This window comes from Polypterus senegalus, chromosome 1 (genome assembly GCF_016835505.1).
Source record: "Polypterus senegalus isolate Bchr_013 chromosome 1, ASM1683550v1, whole genome shotgun sequence".
Taxonomy (NCBI): domain Eukaryota; kingdom Metazoa; phylum Chordata; class Cladistia; order Polypteriformes; family Polypteridae; genus Polypterus; species Polypterus senegalus.
Window position 1 is genome coordinate 88922659 of NC_053154.1, and position 24739 is coordinate 88947397.

Sequence of the window (24739 nt, forward strand, 5' to 3'; positions counted from 1 at the left end):
ACACCTGTGTTATTTGTTTTTCCTCTCTGCAGAGTTATTGAGGAAGTCAGGAGAGCAAACATTGGTAGACATGGTACAACTGCTTTTCTCAAGGTAAAACAATGCTATTTTAACCTGTTCTTTAAATGTAAATTACGGTTTATGGAAGCAAATACTCAATTTAAATTATCTGTTCAGATTAGCCCCCAATAAAGAATAGCAGATGCTCCTAAAAAATGTAATCCATAAATCTTCTGTTCAATTAAGGAGTCTTTCAAAAAAGACGGTGGTAGGAATTAAACAATAAATAACCAAAAAAAAAAAAAAGTTGTTATTTTTGTATATTAAAATTGTTTGAACGTATAGCAATATTTCAAGTATTGTGTTTCATCTTTGAAGCCACTTATTAATCTTGTTAAGAAGTCCTTAATTTAAGTAGCCTCTTTGCTAACATGTTTTGTGATATTTCAGATTTAAGTTACTCGGTTGGATGTATCTTTTGTGCTTTTAAATTTTGTATTTCTATAAAGTATTAGGGCTGAAAAAAAGCCTGAGTATAGGAGACATTACTGTTAAAAATGTATGGTTCAGCCTCATATTATGTTTGTGTTAGTTCATCATGTTCAAGTATGTAATACTACTACTACATTTGCTGTGCCAATGATTAATGAATTTGCACCAGCTTATATTTGATTTTCAGAATTTCATTTGCACTTGCCAATATCAATGTCTCTCACACAGACATGTTTAAAACAGTAAACTGTGTTGCCTTAAAAAACACTTTGATTGTTCAAGATTTTGATAGTTTTGAAGTTTAATTAGTATCGATTTTAGAAAACACACCCAATAAACCTGTAAACATTTTTATTTATTTAAAATTGTTTAAACTAGTTTATAAACCACAAATGCATACTTTTGTACATATCGGTAATTATACATTTACAGCACTTAACTACTTTGTTTCATGTCAATACACGAAACACATCACCTAGCAAATGTCATTGTTCAGTTTAACTAACATTTGAACTGCTTTCATATGCTTATAGTCACAAATAAATTTGCTGCCATATTAACAGTTTTGAGTCAGCCCCCCTCCTCCCCCAAATGTTCTTTGTATTAATTGTTCTAGACTCTGTAAACTACTAAATGAAAAATATGTCTGAAAATGACTTTTTTTTGTAATTTATTAATAGAGAAAAAAATCTGTTTCTTTAGTTATAAGAATAATATTTTATAACAGCCTAGTTTTAAACATGATTGTTGTAATTATAATTTTTTAAAACTAGCTTACTTGAAAGCTTACATGAGTTTAACTTCCTGCCTCAAAGACAACTGACAGGAGATTTGGAAAATGAATAGATGGTGTTTATATATAATATTTCCTTAGTTTAAAAACCCTCTTTATTCAGTGCCTATAAAAGTATTCACGCCTTGAAAGTTTTCACATTTTATTATTCTACAACGTTCATTAACTGTGAATTCAATTTGGCTTTTTTGACATTGATCAACACAAAAAGACTTTAACGTCAAAGTGAAAACAAATTTTCTCAAAGTGGTTTAATTGAATTGCAAATATAAAACACAAACTAATATGGCACACCTAAATTAATACTGGTGCAACCAGTTGGTTTAAGAAGTCGCATAATTAGTTAAATGGAGATCACCTGTTTGTAGTCAAGGGGTTTCAATTGTTTGTAGTCTAAATAAACCTGTATCTGGAATGACTAACTTTTATCATTCTGTTATTGCTTTTCCACCAGTCTTTCCATTGGTCAGTGGGTGCTTAAAAATGATTTCCTATGTGTCACAAGCTCTAACATACAGTCCATGAGTGTATTTTCTACTTGCACTCTGTGACATGACCAGATTGCTTGTTGCTACATCAAAAATTGCAGCTAAGTGGCCTTGTGAAACTTGTACATGGTATGTTTAAGAGCTAAACGCACCTTCAGTTGAAACAGTGAAAAATGTTGCTATTTATTACAGGTACACTAGGCAAATGCTTTATTCACATTCTAGTGAATAACACTGTAGTCTGTATACTGCCAAATAAGTCAGAGGGCCTCCATCAAGGTAATTGACCGGGTACCTGAATTTTACCCTACAAATATTGCAACAAGTGGCCTTAATAAATGATAACCACTCGGTAACTGCCATAGCCAATTTTGTTCTAATACCTATAAGGCTGACTGTAAGAAAAAGACAAATTTTGAGGTAATTATTGTGAACCTAAAATACAACTGATCTAACTAAGGAAGCAATGCAACTAATCAAAGTAGTATTTAGAGAATAATGGCCATGAGTAATGCACCTCTGAAAAGTTAATCTTTTAAAATTTATGAATGTTTTAGAACCAGAACACAAACTCTACGTAAGCACTCCCCCAATAGCAGCTGTTAGGTTAGTGAGGAACATAAATGACACAAAAATGATAAAGCTTATTGGGAAGTTCAACCATGGTATATGTTTTCACACCTGAAAAGCCTAAATAATGAACAGCTAATATCAGTCACCTACTGCAATATCAACTTTTGTCTGAACTAAGTCTGTAGTCAGCATTGGAGCACTTCATTTTCAAAATTAATTCTAAAAGTCTGAATCCATATTCAGTGTAAATCACCAAATAAAAAAGTCCTAAAAGCCGAACACATAACATAAATGACAGCAGCATCTTTGAAACAGCTAATGCCAATGGTTGTCATTAAAAAATTACACCACATAAGAGATGTCTACAGACATGAGTTCATGTTCAGAATCTCCTGTTAGTTTCCCGAAAGCTAGGAAGTTTAACTAATGCAGGACTCATCCATAATGAAATAAACATTTAGCAGGTATACCAAACCACATTTATTTTTGAGGCATTGTAGTTATTTTCCCATTAATCTAATAACATTCAGATTAGAACTGAAGTTTTTTTATATAAATTGTTTTTATGTCAGGTTGCCTCATTTTAAAGAGGAAGCGAAAACCTATATTGGAACCAATATAAAAAAGGTAAGCAACAATGCTTCGTTTTACTTTAGTTGACTTTTAACACTTGAGGTTTTTTTTTTTTTCTATTTTTGAAATATATGCCATGCTCTGATGTGATTTCTTTATATTTCCTATTTACCCTATTATGCAATATTTTCTGCTTGTGATGCACGATTTTTTCCTCAGCTAAAAAACTGTGCCTACCTAGATTTTTAAGCCTGGATTTGCTACCATTCATTTTTTTTTCTTTAGTGTATGGTTTTACCCATCATAACTGCAAAGATTCAAAAAGAAAAAATATGCTACATTAAATAGTACATTACATTAATTGTAATTACAATACATAATTTGAATAATATTATTTATAATATATTATAATTTTATTTATTAAAATTTATTTAATAATAATACAGTACATAATTTTGATTATAATGTGCTATTCTTTACCATATGATTGACTGGCGTGGCATTTAGAGATTGTTCATGCCTCTTGCCCATGACCCGGCTCAGAATAGGCAAACTCCGTGAAATATATTGAAGTCTATAGGAAAGGAGGAACTGAACTATTTTTGAGTTTCTTATAATGTCTCAGTGCAACAAATTGTGTTTTAAGTGGCCCTGAGCGCTAGGAAAGTATCTTCCAGCTATACTGGACTGGGTATTGTGGCAAAGCATTTGATCTGAGCTGTGATGCAGCAGTGCTAACCACTACACTGCAGTACCCCAAACAACAAAAGATGCAAACTAAATGATAAACACTAAAAAATACAACAAATGGCCACAAACTAGCAATAAACTAATATATATATGGTTCAAAGGGTGCTGGTCATAAACTCTTATTTGTTATTTGCATGTTCTTCTTTTCAAGCTTGCATATGCTGGGTTCATGTCAAAATGTCGGTTAGTGCCATTTTCATTAGAGAGCCATGTTTCAGCCAATTCTCTGGCTCTTTTAGTATTAACCTTGAATTTTACTGCTTTTAATTTTACTTTACTCAGAACCCCTCCTCATCAATTCCCGTCCCCTACATCCACCTACCCTTGCCTCCTTATTTGCTCTTATTGCCTTGGATTCCTGTAAGTCTAATCAGAGACAACAGCAAAACAACATCCAAAAAGAGAATAGTTTTGTAGGTGGCCACAGACAATTACTCTCTCCTTAACCTTCCTGTCTGATTCTTCTCTAGTTTTTCATTTTTGCTAATGTCCTTGTCATTACTGGTACCATGAGTCCAACTCCTCCAGGATGACGCATCCATACATGTTGATGCAAAATTTGCATGAACTTGAAGGAGATGCCAGGACCCGATGCCGCCAAGTATCACCACAGTCTGTCCAGGAGCTTAGTAATGCCCTGCATCTGGGAGAACCCCAGGGGCCTCATGTATAATGCAGTGCATATAACTCACACTATAACATGGCATAAGCACAAAAGCAGGAATGTGCGTACGCACAGAAAAATCCAGATGCATAAATCTGTGCATACACAAACTTCCGTGTTCTTCCCCTACATAAATCCCGGTCAAAGTGAAAAGTAACACACACGCTTGCTGTCCCGCCCCATCTCCTACTAAAATATGCCTCTTTGAATATGCAAATCAATATAAATAGCCCTTAAGCTCAGCCTTCTGTGAAAAGACAATGGGAAAGGCATGGGGGAAAATATAAGAATTTCAGCGAATACCAAGTGGAGGCAAGGAAAAATGTACTATTTGTTGGTTTAAACAGTGGTATAATCAGCAAAAGGAAGTTGATTGAGTGACAGAGTGTCGGAGAAATTCGAAAGCTCAAGTTCACAAAGTTGCACAGTGCCCGAAATAAAAAAGAAGTCACATATCAAAGTCGTCGTGAAAAGGCGAGTGTAGCCTACCGTCTGAGTGTCATATAAAAGCTTATTAGGGTACAGAGAAAAAAAAAATAGGCACACAGTGGGGAAAAAAGCACTAAATGTCAACTTTAATCTCGAAATTTCTATTCTAATCACGTAGTTTATTTTGTCATTAAAGTAAAACATCAGAACTTCATCTTTAAATCGTTTAATTTACTAGTTTCTCAAATCCCATCGTAACTAAAGTAGCACGTTAAATGCTATGTGCTCTATGTGTGTGAATCACTACATGGTTCAGAAACAGTTTCATCTCAAGAACTATAAATGCACTCAATCAGTCCATCAAGTGCTCCTTGTAGAACTGTTTGATCTTCTATGTGCTATGTGTGTAAATCACTACGTACTTCTTAAACGGGCTTTCTCTACTTCCGACAGGACACAAAATCCATTACATTTGTGATATTACAGCTCTCTGAATAATTAAAATACTAAGATGTATATGTGATAACATTTTCATGATGATAGGAGTTAGAACATGTTATTAAACATGGGAACATGGTGGCACAGTGATTGTTCATGTCTCACGCAAGATGCTTGCTGCACCATGCGCGACCTTCGATGAAATACTTTATTGTAGCAGTACTGTCTGTTTCAAACGTACTAACCTCCAATTCCTGTCCTTACTTTTCTTTCTCCAAATACACAATCAGCTCTGTAATAGACGTTAAGCCATCTGTAAGCTTAGAACGCAGATTCCTCAGAACTTTTAAGGAACATTGAAATATTTTCGTAGTATGTGTTTAATTATTCTATCCATCTATCCTTCCAGTGTTGCGCCAGCACAAGCAAGAATACAGCGCAAGGCAGGAGCAATCTGTGAACAGAGTGCAGGCTCCTAGCTAGTGCTGTGGCACCGTGTCCTGGCATGTTTAATTATTACAGTATACATGCCCTGCCCGGGGTTTGTTTCCTGCCTTGTGTTCTGTGTTGGCTGGGATTGGCATCAATATAGATTATTTAAATGAAATTAATGTTTTATCTGTATAATATAATAAACATATTTTGCTGCATTTCATCTTAAAAATTATATAGTTATCATATGTAAATACGCGCCTTATAAAGTGGATCAGGTTGTGCAATATTATAACTGTAGTGCAAGTTTACAGTGAGGTAATTCTACTTATAAGTACAAACAGTTCTACAAGGAGCACTTGATTGAGTGCTTTTATAGTTCTTGGGATGAAACTGTTTCTGAACCGCGAGGTCCGTACAGGAAAGGCTTTGAAACGTTTGCCATGTGAAAGCAGTTCAATAGAGAGCATGGCTGAGGCAGCGTATGCTTGATGCTGTATGCCAATAATTCTCTTTCTCAGATTCAGGAGATCTTTGATTCCCCACTCAGATACAGTGATATAAATACTCTTGAGTAGTGCAGTGAGAGTAATATGGAAAAAAATATGATCCGCTGTGGCGACCCCTAACGGGAGCAGCTGAAAGAAGAAGAAGGTGCAGTGAGAGTAACAACACTAAAGCAGCTTTTGTATTTAGAATAGTTTTACCATTCCGTGGACCATTATATTGTTACTGGTTAATTACAATCAGATGCATTGAACTAATAAGCAATATGAGGTTAAGTTCAGTGTATTTATAAAGCCACGTCAGGGATGTGGATCTGAAAAAGTAAGGATGACCACACAGGAACAGTAGCACTGCTTTGACACTGAGTGCCACCAGTCTGCAAAACCAAGCGGAGAACTTGTGTACGCCAGGGTATAAGGTATCGTGGAAATGTGCGTGGCTTTACGCCAAGTTTAGGTTTTATACATCGCAATTTGAACTTGGAAATGTTCTTATGCAACAATACATGAGGCCCCAGGACACCATTTGCCGCCTCATGAGGAGTATACCCAGACGTTGTTGGGAGTTCATATAGGCATTGATTTTCAATGTGATGTTGAATCCAGCCTTCAATGGTTGGGGATTTTGGTATCCACTGACCATTGCTACATCATTTTATTCTCAAAAAATTACACACTAGTACTCAGTAAAGATTTTTCACTTGAATATCTCATTTATCAAGATCCGATATGTGATTTAAGTGTTCCTTTAATTTTTTGCACTGTGTGTATGTATATATGTGTGTGTGTGTGTGTGTGTGTGTGTATATGTGTATATATATATATATATATATATATATATATATATATATATATATATAAAAAAACACATTAATAGTGCAGTGAAGCTGAGACTTGCTCCATTGGTTGAAGTTATGGCACCGGGTGCTGCTTGAATGCCTTTTTTGTTTCCAGTATCTTTGTTAGATGCTTTGTCCTTTTTTGTTCCATGAAGAAGATAGAAACACCTTGTAAACAGTAATAAATATTTTATTATCATTTTTTCTCATGGTCGCATGTGTTTTTTTTTTTTTTGTTTTTTTTTTCTGGTCATAGTTCCAGGGATGCGAAGATATTTGTATAATGGTTAAGGCTTTGGATCTCAAAACTCTGACTTTCTGGGTTCAAATCCTGCTACTGACACTGTGACCATGAGCAGGTCACTTCATCTGCCTGTGCTTCAATTGGAAATAAGAAAAAAAAATGTAACCAATGTATTGCAGATGTTGTATGTCGCCTTGGATAAAGGCATCCACCAAATAATGAATAAATAATAATAATTAGCCATGCCACTGAGATCAGTGTTTTGTGTTCAGTGGCAGTACTCATAATCTCATTATGGTCAGCAAGTGAACACTTTAGATGAAACACTGCAGTATTTTTTTTATGCATGCACAAAGGAAGTCTGGAGTACTGATTCGGTGATGACACCACAAATGTTCGAAGCATCTCCAAATGATCATACAGTATACATGCATGAAAGTTCTGTGCATGACTGCTACAGCTCTGTGATGTCATGCTGTCCCTCAGAAAGCATTGGGGGTACTGAGTAAATTACTGAGTATTGTTTTGCTCAAATTGTGCCATGTGGTTTGACTTAAGTTAACGAAGTCACTGGAGAATGCAGCATATTTGTTGTAAAAAATGCTTTGGCGAATTTCATTATTCAAACACTCAACAACAAAAATATTATTTCCTGTACATCTGGGACACTAGATATCCTCAAGAAAGTACATTGTTATATGTCAATATTTTGGGGTAACCCCACACCAATATAAGAACTAAATACCCCAAAATCTCAACAACTCTTTGACTGATTTGATTGAATTTTGGTGAAGATATAGAAAAATAAAATGAGCCAACCTTTTTTCTTTTTAATTTGTCTATATTTATCGATAATAATACTGTACCATGTAAATTATGCTGTTCAGCACTAACAGAAGCATGAAGACTAGCAGCCAATGTGAGACATGCCATTGTATGCAAATGAAGGTCTCTGGCAGAAGTAATTAGCAGTGCAGCGAAAAACAGTACCACTGACCATTATGGTGGACTGACAAGTGAAGGAGAGATATCTTAGATAGGAAAAAGACACGGCATTGTCATATGCCATACAGATGGATGTGTGAAGTAGAAGGAAGGAGAGAAGTTCTGCTAAAATAACTGTTGCTTCTGTACACAATGCTGGTTTTAAGTTGTATATTGGTTTTGATCAATTAAAATGGAATCCCTTTTGATACCAATTTCGCACCATGTAATACATGTAAAGTTGTTTATTTTATAGTCTATCATTGTGTGAACATGGTATGAATCTATTGGGTTTCAAAATTTGGTGTCACATTGTCCAGTTTATAGCAACATAAAATAGTGATAATCTGGAAGGTTGCTTGTTCAAATCCCATTACTGCCAGTAGGGATCCTATCCCGTTGGGCCCTTGAGAAAGGCCTGAAAGTTGTTCCAGGGTTGCTGTACAATGGCTGACCCTGCACTCTGACCAGTGGTTATGCAAATAGACAATTTCCCCTCGGGGATTAATTTTTCCAAATGCATTTGAAGTTTACAGCAATGGTGTCATTTTTACTAAATTTTGGGTAAACTTTTGGCTAGTTAAAAGATTGTGTTTTACAGGACGTTTATGTGGAGGTCATTTTCATATTAACGAACCTATTACTACTATTGTTCTTGCTCAAGCTTAAAATTGGTTACACCAAACATTCAGTCATGTAAATTATCTTGCTTATCTGATATGACCGAATTATCTCAGATCAATACAAATAAGGCAAGAAAACATAAGCACTACATTAGATATACAGACAATTATTATTAGATTATTTCAATTTAACAAAAATCAGTGGGTTAATATGCACAAACAAATTCTCAAATGAGACAGTTTGTAGTTGCTACATTTACATAAAAATCCAGAATTGAATAGACTTGCAGTTTAAATATGCACAAAAATCCTAAAGTTAATAGAGTTGCGGTTGCTAAATACAAACTTAAGCATCCAGAAATTCACAGTGGTCCGTTTGAGATGCAAATCATAAAAGATATTTGCTTTGGCTCAAAAATTGCAATGATAATTACACATTGATTATGAATCTAATAATAAAAAAAAACTTACAGGATCCTTGAATATTAAATGTCTTTAATAAATGTCCGTGGAATCCATCCATCCATCCATTTTCCAACCTGCTGAATCCGAACACAGGGTCACGGGGGTCTGCTGGAACCAATCCCAGCCAAAACAGGGCACAAGGCAGGAACCAATCCTGGGCAGGGTGCCAACCCACCGCAGGACACACACAACCACACCCACACACCAAGCACACACTAGGGCCAATTTAGACTCGCCAATCCACCTAACCTGCATGTCTTTGGACTGTGGGAGGAAACCGGAGCGCCCGGAGAAAACCCACGCAGACACGGGAAGAACATGCAAACTCCACACAGGGAGGACCCAGGAAGTGAACCTAGGTCTCCTAACTGTGAGGCAGCAGCGCTACCACTGCACCACCGTGCCGGCCATGTCCGTGGAATGTGTTTCAAAAAATAAAACAATCACATTTTGAAAACTTAGCCTATTAACACTAGAATTACCAGAGCCTACGAAAAAACTCGTAATTCCGTCCCACCTTAAATCGCTTCTTAAAATCGTTCACAGCTCTCCACCAGCGTCTTTTGTCATCTAAATGTGCTGATAAAAATCAGGCTGCAAGCAGCCGGCTATTCCATCCCCCCACCGACTTAGAACGTGCACAAACTTCTCCCAGCTCATGCCTTGATTGATTATCTAGGAGTGAAGTGGAGTTTTAGAGTGGAAAGAATAGATCATTATTTGGAATACACGCATTTCACGTGTGTTCCGTTTCTACAGTAATCCGTGTAAACACATTTTTAAAACAGAAACGTTTTTCATATTGTAGTAGTAAATGACAAAATGTAAGCATAAACTATATAATGTATGAAGCCTGAAGTCCAAATATCAAACACTTTCACAAAAGGTACACATATAACAGAACAAGTATGCTGTTATTCAAAAATATAACTGCAGAAAAAAGCTACCTTAGCATGCCATATTGACACGTACGTACTGCAGCTGACACAGTAGTATAATGGTATCAGCCGCTTACTGGTATCCAAAAGCTCATGAGTTCGATCCCACATGGCTCAGTTTTGAGAAGTAAACTGCTCTTATTCTTACTATTTTAGAATAAAAACATGCATTTGATTTCAGTGTGTAACAGCCAGTAATTTATGATACTTGTAAAGGTTGTTTTTTTTTATTCACTTTTCATTCTCAGTCTCAGTCGTGTTCAGGATCCTTCCCTACCCCCCATCTGAGAATGCTGTTTTCACATAAAGACGCGCTATAACTCAAATGTGATTTATTTGGAGACGCGCTATACTCGAATGTTATTTATATAGGGAAGAAAGTACAATGTCAGGTGCTCATTCAGTGTAATAGGAACCATAGCCCAGAGAGATGTCAACACTGCAACAAGTACACATGTCGTGAATGTAGGAAGGGTGTGTGGAAATTGTTAATATTTGAATGTGATGATTTTATATAGCGCGGATCGGAAATCAGCAGTTCTTAGCATTGCACCACGCAAGCTGTCGATCAACCGCCTACTGTAACTTGCTTTATTTTTCTTCACTTATAGTCTAGAATAAAAGTGCTCTTGTTTTTTATTCTTGTACACCAACATATGTTCCTGTGTTTGAGCGACACGGGCATGCTAAAAAAAATAGACGTGTAATGCCACGAAAAGTGCATGCAGGCACTTCAGTTCGCAAGCATTGGTACGAGAATGAAGTCACAAGTACGCTGCAGAGCTACAGCGCATCTTTATGTGAAAACAGCATTCTCAGATGGGGGATAGGGAAGGATCCTGAACACGACTGAGAATGAAAAGTGAATAAAAAAAAAAACTAACCTTTACAAGTATCATAAATTACTGGCTGTTACACACTGAAATCAAATGCATGTTTTTATTCTAAAATAGTAAGAATAAGAGCAGTTTACTTCTCAAAACTGAGCCATGTGGGATCGAACTCATGAGCTTTTGGATACCAGTAAGCGGCTGATACCATTATACTACTGTGTCAGCTGCAGTGCGACGTGTCAATATGGCATGCTAAGGTGGCTTTTTTCTGCAGTTATATTTTTGAATAAAAGCATACTTGTTCTGTTATATGTGTACCTTTTGTGAAAGTGTTTGATATTTGGACTTTAGGCTTCATACATTATATAGTTTATGCTTACATTTTGTCATTTACTACTACAATATGAAAACGTTTCTGTTTTAAAAATGTGTTTACACGGATTACTGTAGAAACGGAACACACGTGAAATGCGTGTATTCCAAATAATAATCTATTCTTTCCACTCTAAAACTCCACTTCACTCCTAGATAATCAATCAAGGCATGAGCTGGGAGAAGTTTGTGCACGTTCTAAGTCGGTGGGGGGATGGAATAGCCGGCTGCTTGCAGCCTGATTTTTATCAGCACATTTAGATGACAAAAGACGCTGGTGGAGAGCTGTGAACGATTTTAAGAAGCGATTTAAGGTGGGACGGAATTACGAGTTTTTTCGTAGGCTCTGGTAATTCTAGTGTTAAAAGGTTAGTATTTGATTTACACCTGAACTCAGAACATTTTCTCAATGCTTTAAAAGATTATAATAGTTTGTTTCAAGTTACATCATTTGGTGCAAAAAGAATAAATGAAGGCAATTTCATGGCAAATGTTAAACTGTAAGGACAGGTGTATCATCATAGTCTTAGGAAGTAAGTTTAAACAAGAAAACAAAAGCCTTAAAACATACCAAAAATACATTTAACTGTCTTGTGTCCTGCTTCAGTCAAACCATTGTAAAGAGGCTATCTCGTATTAGTTGATTTGGACTTTTCTTAATTAATTTCCTCCTGAAGCAGTTGCCGTGTTCAGTATTAACAGTACTGTACTTGTCAATGGCTAGAATTGTTTGTTTTGTTCCTAATACAGGTGTTCTTTATAAAGGTCACACTACTAGGTCATTCTCATCTTTGATTACAGTTTGTACTTGCATGTCAAAAATTTGTTTAATAACTTATACCTGAATGATTTAATTTTTTTCCACGCAACCATGCCAGACCTGCTTACATTTTGAGTATGTCTGCCAGGCATGTATAAGATTAATTTAAGAAGCTGTAGCTTTGCAAACTTGCAGGCATTGAACTGGCTACTTTTACTATGCAATCATGCGTTCCTGGAGTAAACTACTTGTCTAGTGTAATCAAAGTACATTTTCCAGTTCTTGCACAAATTATAACTGTCACTCAGTGAACAAGTACTGCTGTCATAGTGAAATGCTCTCCCACCGCACCATGTATATCACAAGCCCATTTGGCAGGTTGTGGTTCTGTGGTTACTAAGCTAGCTTGTACATACAACCTCTATCTCATGCTTTGCTGGGTTTGAACTGTTTATTGGCCAGTATTTTTGGATCATGTTCTCCATGTGCATTTTGTAGTGCAAAATGCATCCATGTACTACAACTTGCCCAGTCCATCTGCAGCTATAGACTCTTCAGCACTCTTCAGTACGCAGTCCACGCTAGTGGTTTGGGCACATACACCATCCAGATCTAAACACTAGTAAGGAGAGTTGCTTGCATACTGAAGAGGCTATAGCTGCAGGTTCAAGCTGCTGTTGCACTTTTCATGGCATTGCACATGTACTTTATCGTTATGCCCGTGTCGATCAAACACAGGAAGCTCTGCAGTCTACTTGTGTAGGAAGTAAATAAATAATGGTAAATAACGAAAATAAGATTCACAGACAGGATGATGCCCAACCTCTTGCTGCAACCAAACAATGGTATCTTTCACCTTTACGCCTGGTGCAGCAGTGTTGCTCTTTTGTGTGAGTGGATGTTTTTTGCAGGGAGTGCTTCTGTTCTCTTTCTCCAGTGTAGAACCCTCTTCCTCATCTGAGTTAATTTCAGTTATAGCACATGTTTATTTGAAAACAGGACTGTCAGATCTGGGGGAGCATGAATTGGACTGAAAGAATAAAACTGAATTAAAAAAAAAAATGCACACTACCTTTTACAAGTACTGTAAATTTACACCGGCTGTTACAGACTCAAATCAAATGTGTATTTTTATTCTATAATAATCAAAATGGTCGCGCTCAGAATCGCACCGGCGACCTCTTAATTACAAGTCAGCAGTTCTTAATGCTGCACCACCCAAGCTGCCATGTCATGTTAGTGTCGTACCCCAACTGGATTTCTTTTTCTACGTTATATTCTTGAATAAAAGCACACTTGTTTTATTATAATTGTTCTTTTGCAAAAGTGTTTATTTGATATTTGGACTTCAGTCTTCACACATTATACTCTTCATGTCTACATTTTGTCAATTATTTCTAAAATATGAAAAACATTTCTTTTTTAGTTATGTTATGTGTATTTTTTAGTTACAATTCCTGCCTCACATTTCATCCTACATTTACACAGATCGCTGTAGACATGGAACATGCATGAAATATATGATGTATCTTTTACCCTATTCAACACCAGGCACCTCACACACAGATAAGGAGTCTCGGATTGAGCTTGGAGAGCTTTTTCCCCAAGTTGAACTCCGTAAAGGGGGGAGGGGGGTATGGGGATGGTGGGATAACAGGCTGCTGGCTGCTTGCTGCTAGTGCTGATCGACACATTTACAAAACAAAAGATGCTGATGGAGAGGTGCGAAGGAATTGAATGTGGGCCAGGATTGAGTTTTTTCATAGGCTTCAGAGATTCTAGTGTTAATAATAACACTCAAGTGCAAACAAACGAGTCTTTCCTGGCAGCATTTAGACCAAAGCAGATCAACAGTGGAGTGGATGCTATCTGTAGCAAATGAGTTGTTTATATACTTACTCCACTGTGTTTTTAAATAGTAAATAGCTTTTATGACATTTCAGATTCTTTATTCTTTAACAGGAATGCACCATTTTTCTAACAAATAAATGCCATTTACAGTTATCTGTATGTTGCAATTTAATCACTGAATGTTTTTATGACATTCAAAAATCATTATAATGATAATAATTAAGTTTTTGGGAGACTACTGAGAATGTGGTGCCATACTTGCCTTCAAAAAGCTGTGTATAAACAATGTGTGTAGAGTAGTTGCTAAATAAACATTGATTCCATTATTTTTTTTCATTTATTACTTCCCAATCTGAAAATAAAATGAACTATGCATGATGTTTTGCATTTTAGTATTTGCACTGAATGCTTGCATACTAAATTCTTTGATTTATCCTTGTTCCTAAATAACTTGTTTTAGTCACTAATCAATGGCACTTGCCATTTTTTCTTGAGGCTTACAATATCTTTTGGAAAAATAAACGTGTGCAGGTAAGAAATTTGCATCTAGTAACATACTTTAAACTAGTTTTTAAGACTTAACCAGCATTTCTGATGAGTTTATTATGTGTGGATTGTGTTTTTTTTTATTATGTTAATGCAGTAGCTTATTTAATTTAGCATAACTATATATAGTTAACATAGCATAACTAATATTGTATGCACCCTTGGGTGATATTACAGGAATATCAGGAATAAAATAAAAAATTATAAGTTTTTATTTGGTTACAAAATAAATCTGTAGTAGTTAGGCCCAATTTGACTGGTCACATTCAGTAATCTAACTGTCCAATTTCTGTACTGCTTATCGAGTAATTTGGAAGTGGAGCTAATGCAGTTTACATGCTGACAGCTGTTCCACAACATATAACCCACAGACATTCTAAAAGAAAACCTAGTCATTACTTCATACTTGTAGCAGCACCATTTTTAGGCATTGCACGGTAGATGTATAAATGTACATTTTCTCTATTACTATTTTTTATTTTAAACAAATTTTTTTTACACATTTTTTCAAGAAACTGTCTTAAAATGAGAGGTGAGCATGTGGACTAACACAATCATTCAGCTTTTAGATGTAAACCATTATCTGTTGACATGATCTATTTGTCCACCTGAAATGAACTAGAGTTCAACAGACATCAGTAATAATGCTTTCTTAAAAGATAAGTCAAATATTGTCTATTCTTTCAGTTCTAACCCACTCATTCAGTTTAGTATTTATAAATATGAAAATTAGGACTAAAAAAGAAATAATTTCTTAGCTAAAAACCTAACACTGCATTCTGGATTACAATTTTCATCCTTACTGTTATAGCTGCACTTTTGTGTCATTCTATCATCAGAGCCATTAACTAACTTTAACATCAGAAAATGCTAGACCAGAAACTCCGGATTTCTGTCAGTGAGTTGAGGCTGTGCTGATTTTTGCCAAATGTCCATAAACATTATTTGTTAATCTTATTCAAAATGTTGAAGATGAGAAGATTTTTGTCTTAGATGTCACAAAAGTAAAGCACTTCATTGAAAATTCTTCCAAGCCAATGTGTAACACTGATCAGATGATGTGCATTTTTGGTGAATGTTTTTTTAATCAAAGTATACTCGTTTCATCTGAGTTTTTTAATTAGATATTCTGTTTCTCTCATGTTAATTTTTAGAGCAGGATGTCGCATTATCATTTTAAACTTGGCTCTACTAAACAAATTAGAAACGCTTTTCTTATTGTAAGAGTAGTTAGTAAATTGTAAATGTTTTGGCTAACTACAAAGAATTAGGTAAAAGCTGTTAATCTAAATATATAATATGCGGTACAATCACTTGAAATTCTTCTCAATACACATCTCCGGAAATAAATTCTGAATGCAGAGGAATTTTAACAATTTAAACATGTTCTACACAACAGTTTTGACCAGCAGTGCAGGTGTTATTGCATTGCTTCAAAAGGGACAAAGCAAAGCTCGTGAACTGTTTTTATTTCTTAGCAATACCCAGTGCTTCACTGGTCTCCAATCCCTCAAACCTCCCGATCATTGATCGTGTGTTGTTTCTATGTAGTGCTCAATGCTTTGTGGGATACCTCAACCCCTTAATCGGCAATTAATGTTTCTAAACTTCACGGAGGACGTATTTACAAGATTATTGACATTTATAAAACTAAATTGAGCAGAAATGTACACATGGCGGATTTTATAAATTGGATTTTCATTGTTTTAGCGTATGATTGTTTTCTTCTTCAAAACAAAGATTTATAAAAGAGACCCCCTAGTGTGGAATGTTCCACTTATGATGTCATGTCCGCACTCAAAATTTTGGATTTTCAGATTATTGATACTCATCCTGTACCAATAATACCATTTTGAAATCTAGTCTAAAAGGCACAGATAACCAATGTAATGATTCTAAGACTGATATAATGATGTGAGATGCAATATAATGTGTATTGTAGCACTTTTTTATGTGTCTTGGCGCAGGCTTTTAGGCCACATTTTCAGTTCTATGTGAGTGTCACCTAGGTATGCATACGGTTGTAAGATTTTAAACTGACCTACAGTTTTGCTGTAGATAGCATGTGCATCACTAACATTGTCATCACATTAGCATTAGGGAACATGTAGCATCTGTTATCATATGACATACTCTACCTTGTTTATCTATTACAATATGTCATGATAAGCATGGTTGGAAGCATTTTTGTGTTTTTTCAATTTAGATTTGTGGGAAAATCAGAGAAAATTCTTACTTTTTCCCCCTCATCTGTTTTCCATCAGTTTTTGCTGCTATTGGCTTAATAATGAAATTGTGTATCGGATTAGGCCAGCTGTAACTTTATGTGAGCTTTTGCAGTACTAAATTGTAAAACTCATACATGACTTTTGGGGTAAACATTATCTGTTTATCAAGTTATTCCCTGAGTTTCACCTTGTAAATGTGTGCAGTTGATACAAGGTATTTTTGTTTATTTTAGATTAGATTACATTACATTAGATTGGATTAGTTTAATTTTATTAATCCCAAGGAGAAATGTGGAAATTGTGTGGTGTGTGTTGAAAGGAGCCAGTTGATGTGTTTCGGGTATCTAATTAGGATGCTTCCTGGGTGTTTCGGGCATGCCCAAACTGGAGTAGATCTTGGGACAAGATTACATCTCTCTACTGTCCAGGGAATGTCATTGGTATCCCCCCAGAGGAACTGGAGGAGGTGGCATGGAAACGAGATTTCTGAGCATCATTGCTTGGATTGCTACCCCCATGACCTGGGCCTGATCAGTTAATTTGAAAGAAAATTTTTTTTATTTTTTATTTCCAAATCAAACTCTTTTTCACAGTGTTGTCCCAAGAAAATGAAAATTGTAAAGCATTAAAAATTTAAATTCCAAAAACTGAAATCGCAATTATTAGTATTTGTTCCCACAATGCTCCACCCACAGTTTAGTACTTAGTGTATCTACAGGGTGGTCCAGATCTAATTATGCAGATCCAGATCGTCTGGATGACTTTGATTTATGCGGGGACGATTCCAGTTCGTCACAAAGACACTTCTTCATGTCGTCTGTTCGCAAACTTCTCTATGGTCCGGGATTTTTCAGGTGATTTTCTATGTAATAAATTTAATAAGTTATTGCATAATAAAAATTGCATAATTAGATCTGGACCACCCTATATTACAACAAGTAAAAAGTCTCAGTTAATTCTGCACAAATCTGCTGGAGCAGGATTTGTCTCATTCTTTTTGGTGAAATTGTTTAAGTAGTGCCAGGTTAGTTGTGGAGTAGCAGTGGACAGCAGTTTCGATGAGTTTTTAAGGTAATACTCTGAGCCTGAGCAATGTTAGCCTTATATTTATACAAAAGGAATGAAAACATCTTCTTCTTCCAGAATTCTGACTTTTACCTTTTGGCAAATTGTTAAAAGATTTTGAATTTGGCATGATGTATAATGTTTCGTAGATGAACTAGAAAAATTCTTACTTTAATATATATTGTCAGTTTAGAATCTGAGAAAATAAAATATTAAATAACTTTTTGGGCTGAATACCTTTTCAGTTCACTGTAGGTATTTTATTACTAGAACTGTTAAAAAAGTAACTTTATATTTTGTAAGACTAAGGATAAAGTGGACAAATTAGTACAGCTTTGTAAATATATTGTCCTGTTCCGTTCACAGCTTAAGATGCGTGCTGGAGGAATGAGTGACTCCTCTAAATGGAAGAAACAGAAGCGTTCCCCTCGTCCGCCTCGACACAACCCTAGAGCAACCTCTGGCATGAGTGATCAACCGGCTGTAGCTGGAGTATCTTTACAAAATGTAAATGGCACTTCATCTGTTAACACTCATCCAGGTAAGGGAATAGCAGTGTCCAAGATACACTTTACAAGTTCAAAATAAAAACAAAATTTATTGTATTGTTTGGTTTAAAAGTAAGTCATATTATGGTTGTGCAATTGTCCAGGTGTCTTGTTTTTTGTTTCTTTAGTGACTGGCCTTTTAATTTGGCTGAAAACAGTATTGTATGTATGTTTGTTTTGTAGTTGTATTAATATATCCTCCTCCATAATAATAAAATATATGCAATAGCTACAAGGTACATTGTTGACAAATTTTCAGTCTGCCCTGTTCTTTGTTATTTTTATATGCAGGATGGCAAAGAGAAGCCAAATTTTGGTGTACCCAGCTTGGGGATAAAAGTTGTGTCATCTCTGACAGAGAAAAAAGCAGGTTAAAATAATATTTGAAGTTGCTGGAGAGTGATCAATTAGTAGTTTTTCATAATAAAGTTGAACACAAATGTTTGCCTATTTTAGTGCCTAGCACTATCTTTTCTCTTACCACTAGATTGAGTTTATAATCTTTTGTAAAACAATCTATTTTCAAAACCCTGTAACAGAGAAGGGGTCTATTAACAGTGTGCAAAAACCTTCATGAAAATCAAATACAGGTTAGGAGACAAGGCACATCACAAACAGAGGCAAATGTCCATACAGAATAGACTCAACCTAATGCCAAGTATGTAGACATTTTTCATATGATACAACATGGTACAATATCTTAATATATTTTCCAAGGCAACAAAATAAATGTGGAAAGACTGGCATACTCCCATTATGCCTGTGGTGTATGATCCCTCAGTAACTGCATCACACCCGCTTGTTCTCTTTTTTTAAATGTGGTGACCGTAGTTCCAGTCTTAAGTGCAACACTGAGCTGGTATGTTTGCCACCTTTTTTTTGTTTTTGCTGTAATAATCTAACCAATTGTTAGGCAAATTGGACATTACACAATTTTACTAGGCTCAGTGAATCTTCTAAAAATTAGCTGCCCCCTCCAGCAACCCCCAACATTACAAATGAATACTGTTCTATAGCTCTACTCTTAGTCAACATTTGTTTTAAAACTAGAATTACCAGATCCTATGAAAAAACTTGTAGATCCTATCCACCTTAAACCCCATCGCACCTCTCCATCAGCGTTTTTTGTCCTGTAAATGTACCGATAAAGACAAGCAGCAAGCAGCCTTCTATTCCATCTCCCCACTGCCGCAGAACATGCACAAAGTTCTCCTAGCTCATGCTCATATCTGGGAGTGATATGCTGGAGTTTTAGAGTGGAAATAACAGATCATTATTTGGAACACATGCATTTCATGTGTGTTCCGTTTCTACAATAATCTGTGTAAACACATTGTTAAAACAGAAACATTTTTCATATTTTAGTAGTAAATGACAAATTGTTGGCACAAACTATGTAATGTGTGAGACCTGAAGTCCAAAGATCAAATATACACTTTCACAAAAGGTTCAAGGATAAGACAACAGCTTCCGTGGCGTAGCGGTAAGATTTGCTGACTTGTAATCAAGAGTCCCCGGTTCGATCCCGACTTCCTCCTGTATTTTCCTTTTTCAGTAGTGAGCTGCTCTTATTGTTAATATTATACAGTACACACATACATTTGGTTTGCGTCTGCAACAGACGGTGTTTATTTATAGTACTTGTGAAAGTTACCATTTTATTTACACTTTCATTCTCTCAGTCATGATCACGATACATACTGCCACCCTAGGGATCTGATGCTGTTAGTTTTTATTTGAAACTGGAAATAACTGTAGATGTGAGTGGTGTTTGGAGGCAATGGAACTGAACATCCTCTGATCTGGAGGAATTAAAGCTGACACACAAACACTGGTGAATCTGCCTTCTTCGTATCTCACCATCATTTGATTTTTTTATTCAGTTTTATTGAATGTTCCTGCTTATGCTGAATTAGTATGCACCTTATGGTCTATGATGTCAAAAAAAAAAAAAAAAAAAAAAAACACAGTTATATATGATATTTGGAATTATTCATTTTATGACCTGTATAGCACATTTCGGAAAACATTGTGGCACGGATGCAACATTATTCATATTCATTCGCATAACATCTTGTGGTTGTAATCAGTGACCGCGTATTTTTTATTTTTTTTTCCCCAATCTTGCCAGTCTCCAAGTTGCTGTATGGTGTTGTTTCTTTTGTACTCCAGAACATGCAGAGGAAAGAATAGTACAGAGAGGTCAGTTCAGCACTATATTAAAGTGACCTTTAAATACAAAGTTAGAAGAAGGGTCTCTACATGTGACTAAAGGGCATGCTTGTAGCTGGCAGCAGTGGCAGAAACAAAAGCTACTTGTAGATGGAGCTTTGTGAGGCACATGAAAATTATTTTTTGACTGCCTACATGAGGTTCTGGTAAGCCACTTCACAGGTAAGAAGAATGATTGGGACCTCAGTCAAACTCTTTTGAACTTGACGAGATATATGTTTGAGAAGTTTTAAATTTACTTATTTGGCTAGCACCTTTATCCAAGGCGACTTACAACATTGATGATACAATTGGTTACATTTCTTTTGGTTTTCCAATGAAAACACAGGTAGGTCAAGTGCCTCATGGTCACACTGTGTCAGCAGAAGGGTCTGAACCAACAACCTCAGGGTTTGAAGTCCAAAGCCTTACCCATTATGCCACACTGCCTGCCTGGACACATAATACACCATTCCTTGATGAGGCAATTCCAGAACCACTGGATGGATTGGGTCACTCTCTGCTGTTTGAGAAAAAGGAATTGAATAATTTCTGTTAAAACTAGAATTCCTGAAGTGTACGAAACAAACTTGTAATCCCGGCCCACTTTAAATCCCTTCACATAGGTATATATATTTGGAATTGTTCATTTTATTTCATTTTAGTACATTTAACTTTATTGACTACCATGGGTTCATGCAATTGCCACCATGAAACAACTATAATCTTTTGGCCACTTCATTTTGCAGCTGCCATGAAATATTAACATCTTCAAGAGGTCTTTGTGAATAAAAATTATGCTTAATCTGAGCAGGGACTTTCCAGCATACACCCTCAACTCATTTGGGTTTGCCAGGTTTGGCAATCTTATCTGCATCTTGCCTCAGTTAAATAAGATGGTCATTTTAAAGTGTGATTACCTGTGGCACCTCTATTTGTGTTTTTTTTTTTATTGCAATCCATACAAAGCAATCAAATTTTTATTAAAAAAAAAAAAAGTTGAGTTAAGAACAGATCAATCCCCACCCCTGAGAGAGAGAGAGCAAGCCAAACGGCGTAAGATTTAAGGCTTGTAAACATACCTAAATAAATAAGTTCATGAAGCACAGAGAACTTATTTTAAAATATTACTGATTAGATCTTGCCATGTTTTGAAAAAAAGTCTGTACAGATCCTCTGAGTATTTCATTTTTTCAAATAATATAACACATCGGTTTCCCACTGACATAAAAGAGGAGTGTTTGGGTTCTTCCAGTTTATCAGAATAAGTCTGCGTGCCAAAAGTGTAGTGAATGCAATCACAATTTGTTTGTCTTTCTCCACTTTAAGCCCCTCTAGAAGAACCCCAAACACAGCTGTTAATGGGTTAGGAGGGATTGTGAGTCCAAGTCTGTCTGAGAGGTAATTAAAAAAATTTGTCCAGAATAATGTTAATTTGGTGCAGGCCCAGAACTTGTGACCCAGTGAGGCTGGGACTTGGTTGCAATGTTTGCAGGTTGGATCATGCCCTGGAAACATTTTGGAGAGTTTTAGTCGAGACAGATGTGCTCAATATATAATTTTAAGTTGTATAATTGTATGCTTTGCGCATATGGAGCTCGAGTGAATTCTCTGCATTGCTACTTTCCACTCCTTTTCTGATATATTAATTGAGAGATCTTTTTCCCCAATGTCCTCTTGGATCTTTGAAAGGGAGAGATTGTAAAATGATTTTATGTATTGTAGAGATGGAGTCTAAGTCCTTGAGATTGAGCAATATTTTTTCCAGCATGGATGAGGGTGCAAGATGAGGAAAATCTGGAAGGTTCTGTTTAACAAAGTTCCTGATTTGAAGATAGTGAAAGAAATGTGTAGCTGGAATGTTAAATTTGGAATGTAATTGTTCATAGGATGCAAAGACGTTGTCTATATGAAGATCTCTAAGCAAGTTAATTCCAAATTTTTTCCAGATATTAAAAACTGCATATGTTTGTGAAGGTTGAAAGAGGCAGTTCTCTTGCAGAGGTGCCACAAATAGAAGCTTCTCCGTCTTAAAATGCTTTCTACATTGGCGCCATATTCTAAGTGAGTGGAGCACAATTGGGTTATTTGTATATTGCCGATAACGTGTGTTTATTGGAGCACAGAGCAAGGAATACAAAGAAGTACTGCAGGATTTTACTTCTATTGCGGTCCAAGCCTGTATATGTTCTTCTATTTGTGTCCAGGTTCTTATCGCCTGTATATTTGCTGCCCAGTAATAAAACTGGAAGTTAGGTAGAGCCATGCCGCCTTCTGCCTTTTGCCTTTGTAGGGTCGCTCTTTTGATGTGTGGATGTTTTGAATTCCAAATAAATTAGGTTATTGTTGAATCTTATTTCCTAAAGAATGATTTATTAATGTATATTGGAATGTTTTAAAATAAAAAATGAGCTTAGGAAGAATATTCATCTTAACAGTGTTAATTCTTCCAGCTAGTGTGAGATGAAGGGTTGACCATCTATGCAAGTCTTGTTTAATTTTTTCCATGCAGACGGTAAAATTTTGTTGATATAGAGCTTTATGTTTACTTGTGATGTTTACCCCGAGGTATTTAAACTGTTCTGCAATGATAAAAGGTAGGGTATCTAATCTAATATTATATGCTTGAGAGTTAAATAAGATGGTAATTTTAAAGTGTGATTACCTGTGGCACCTCTATTTGTGTAGCTATAATTACAAACAAATGGAGAGATCAATGATTTTTTTCAAATACTATAACAAAAGAAGTAAGTAAATAACTTAAATGCAAACAATGTGGCCTTTTTGCTAAAACACATTATCACCATAAATATAATATAGGAAAAAAATATTAAATTTTTCAACTGCAAGACAGTGAATGGTAAAGTTTAGGGCATATTGAGAATCATTGATATAATGGGAGAACGTCAAAGACTGACATGTGGTTTGAAAAAAATTCTGGATATTTAAAGTGGTACAAATTAAATGATTTTTGTAAGGAACTGAATAAGTTTATGAATGTAATTTTACTGTCCAGAACAGCAAAAAGATTTTTACATACAAAAGTTTTACAGAGTCCTAAAATGAGGAAGCTTGGCCAGATGGAATCTTGGATTGAATTCTTTGTTATGGTCAGCTAGCAGCTGTATTTCAATATATATTTTCAGCTGGTGATTAGACAGCTCTATTATCCGTGATATCTGGAAAAAAACTTCTCTGATTCCTACAATCACAAAAGGTAAATAAGTCATGTGAACTTAATGGTTTTATTCCAATGGCATTAACCCAAAGAAATAATTTTAATATTTCATTAATTATACATTAGTGGAGCTTTCCTTTGATTTTAATGGACCATTTTGAGTTTATCTGTATAACTGTGAGAGAAGAATAAGACTCCTTAATTGTGGTGCTTAATGTTTATCAAACAAGTAAAATATATTTGGGACCTCTCAGATTTTAACACAGTAAGATATGACATATTGGGCAGCACAAAAGTGAGTTTGGTTTGTACTCTTTTGTTAATTTTTTTAATTAGTAGTAATGAAAGTTGCAGTATAAAATACTCATTTTGAGCTTACATTTTATTAAATGCTGTTTTCGTTACCCATTGCTTTTTACTCTAAATATCTGTGATTAGAATATTAATAAGGGTTCATGTAAAAGTGATAATTTTTTACATAATCCTTGTGTGGCTGGGCTTATGCTTGATGCATATAGGTTTAAGATGTTGAATCTTGCTAAATATTGTGAGGAACATTGACTTACCACAGTTTAAAAATTACAAATCAGACAATTCAGACATGATTGAAGTGCGCATGGAAAGCTTTAATTTAAGGGTATTTGCAAACATTTCGGTCAAAACATGCAGACATTTTTTTTCTGCATGTGCACCACATTTAAGGGCACCATAACATTTAGCCCATGGTAATGGTAGGAAAATAAAAGCAGTGTGATGAGAGGTCTGTGCTGCAGTGCAGTTTTTAAATAAATAATAGGATTCCATGAAGGGCAGGCTCCATTCTATTGTTGAAGTGTGCAAGCAGGCTTCACTTCAGAGTTGATTGGGGTGCTTGGCTGATTGCACATACACGTGCAAATGCAAGGGGATCAGTCAG

At 35.6% G+C, this 24739-nt stretch overlaps 1 protein-coding gene across 5 annotated transcripts in view; it reads left to right on the forward strand.

Moving 5' to 3' along the window:
* Positions 1-24739, forward strand: part of gbf1 (golgi brefeldin A resistant guanine nucleotide exchange factor 1) — a 334724-nt gene that overhangs the window by 207228 nt on the left and 102757 nt on the right. For all 5 annotated transcript variants that reach the window (XM_039753120.1, XM_039753118.1, XM_039753111.1 and 2 more), the window contains 3 exons: positions 33-93; positions 2919-2973; positions 18253-18427. In XM_039753120.1, the coding sequence (XP_039609054.1) occupies positions 33-93; positions 2919-2973; positions 18253-18427 (291 nt within the window). The remainder of the gene's footprint in view (positions 1-32; positions 94-2918; positions 2974-18252; positions 18428-24739) is intronic.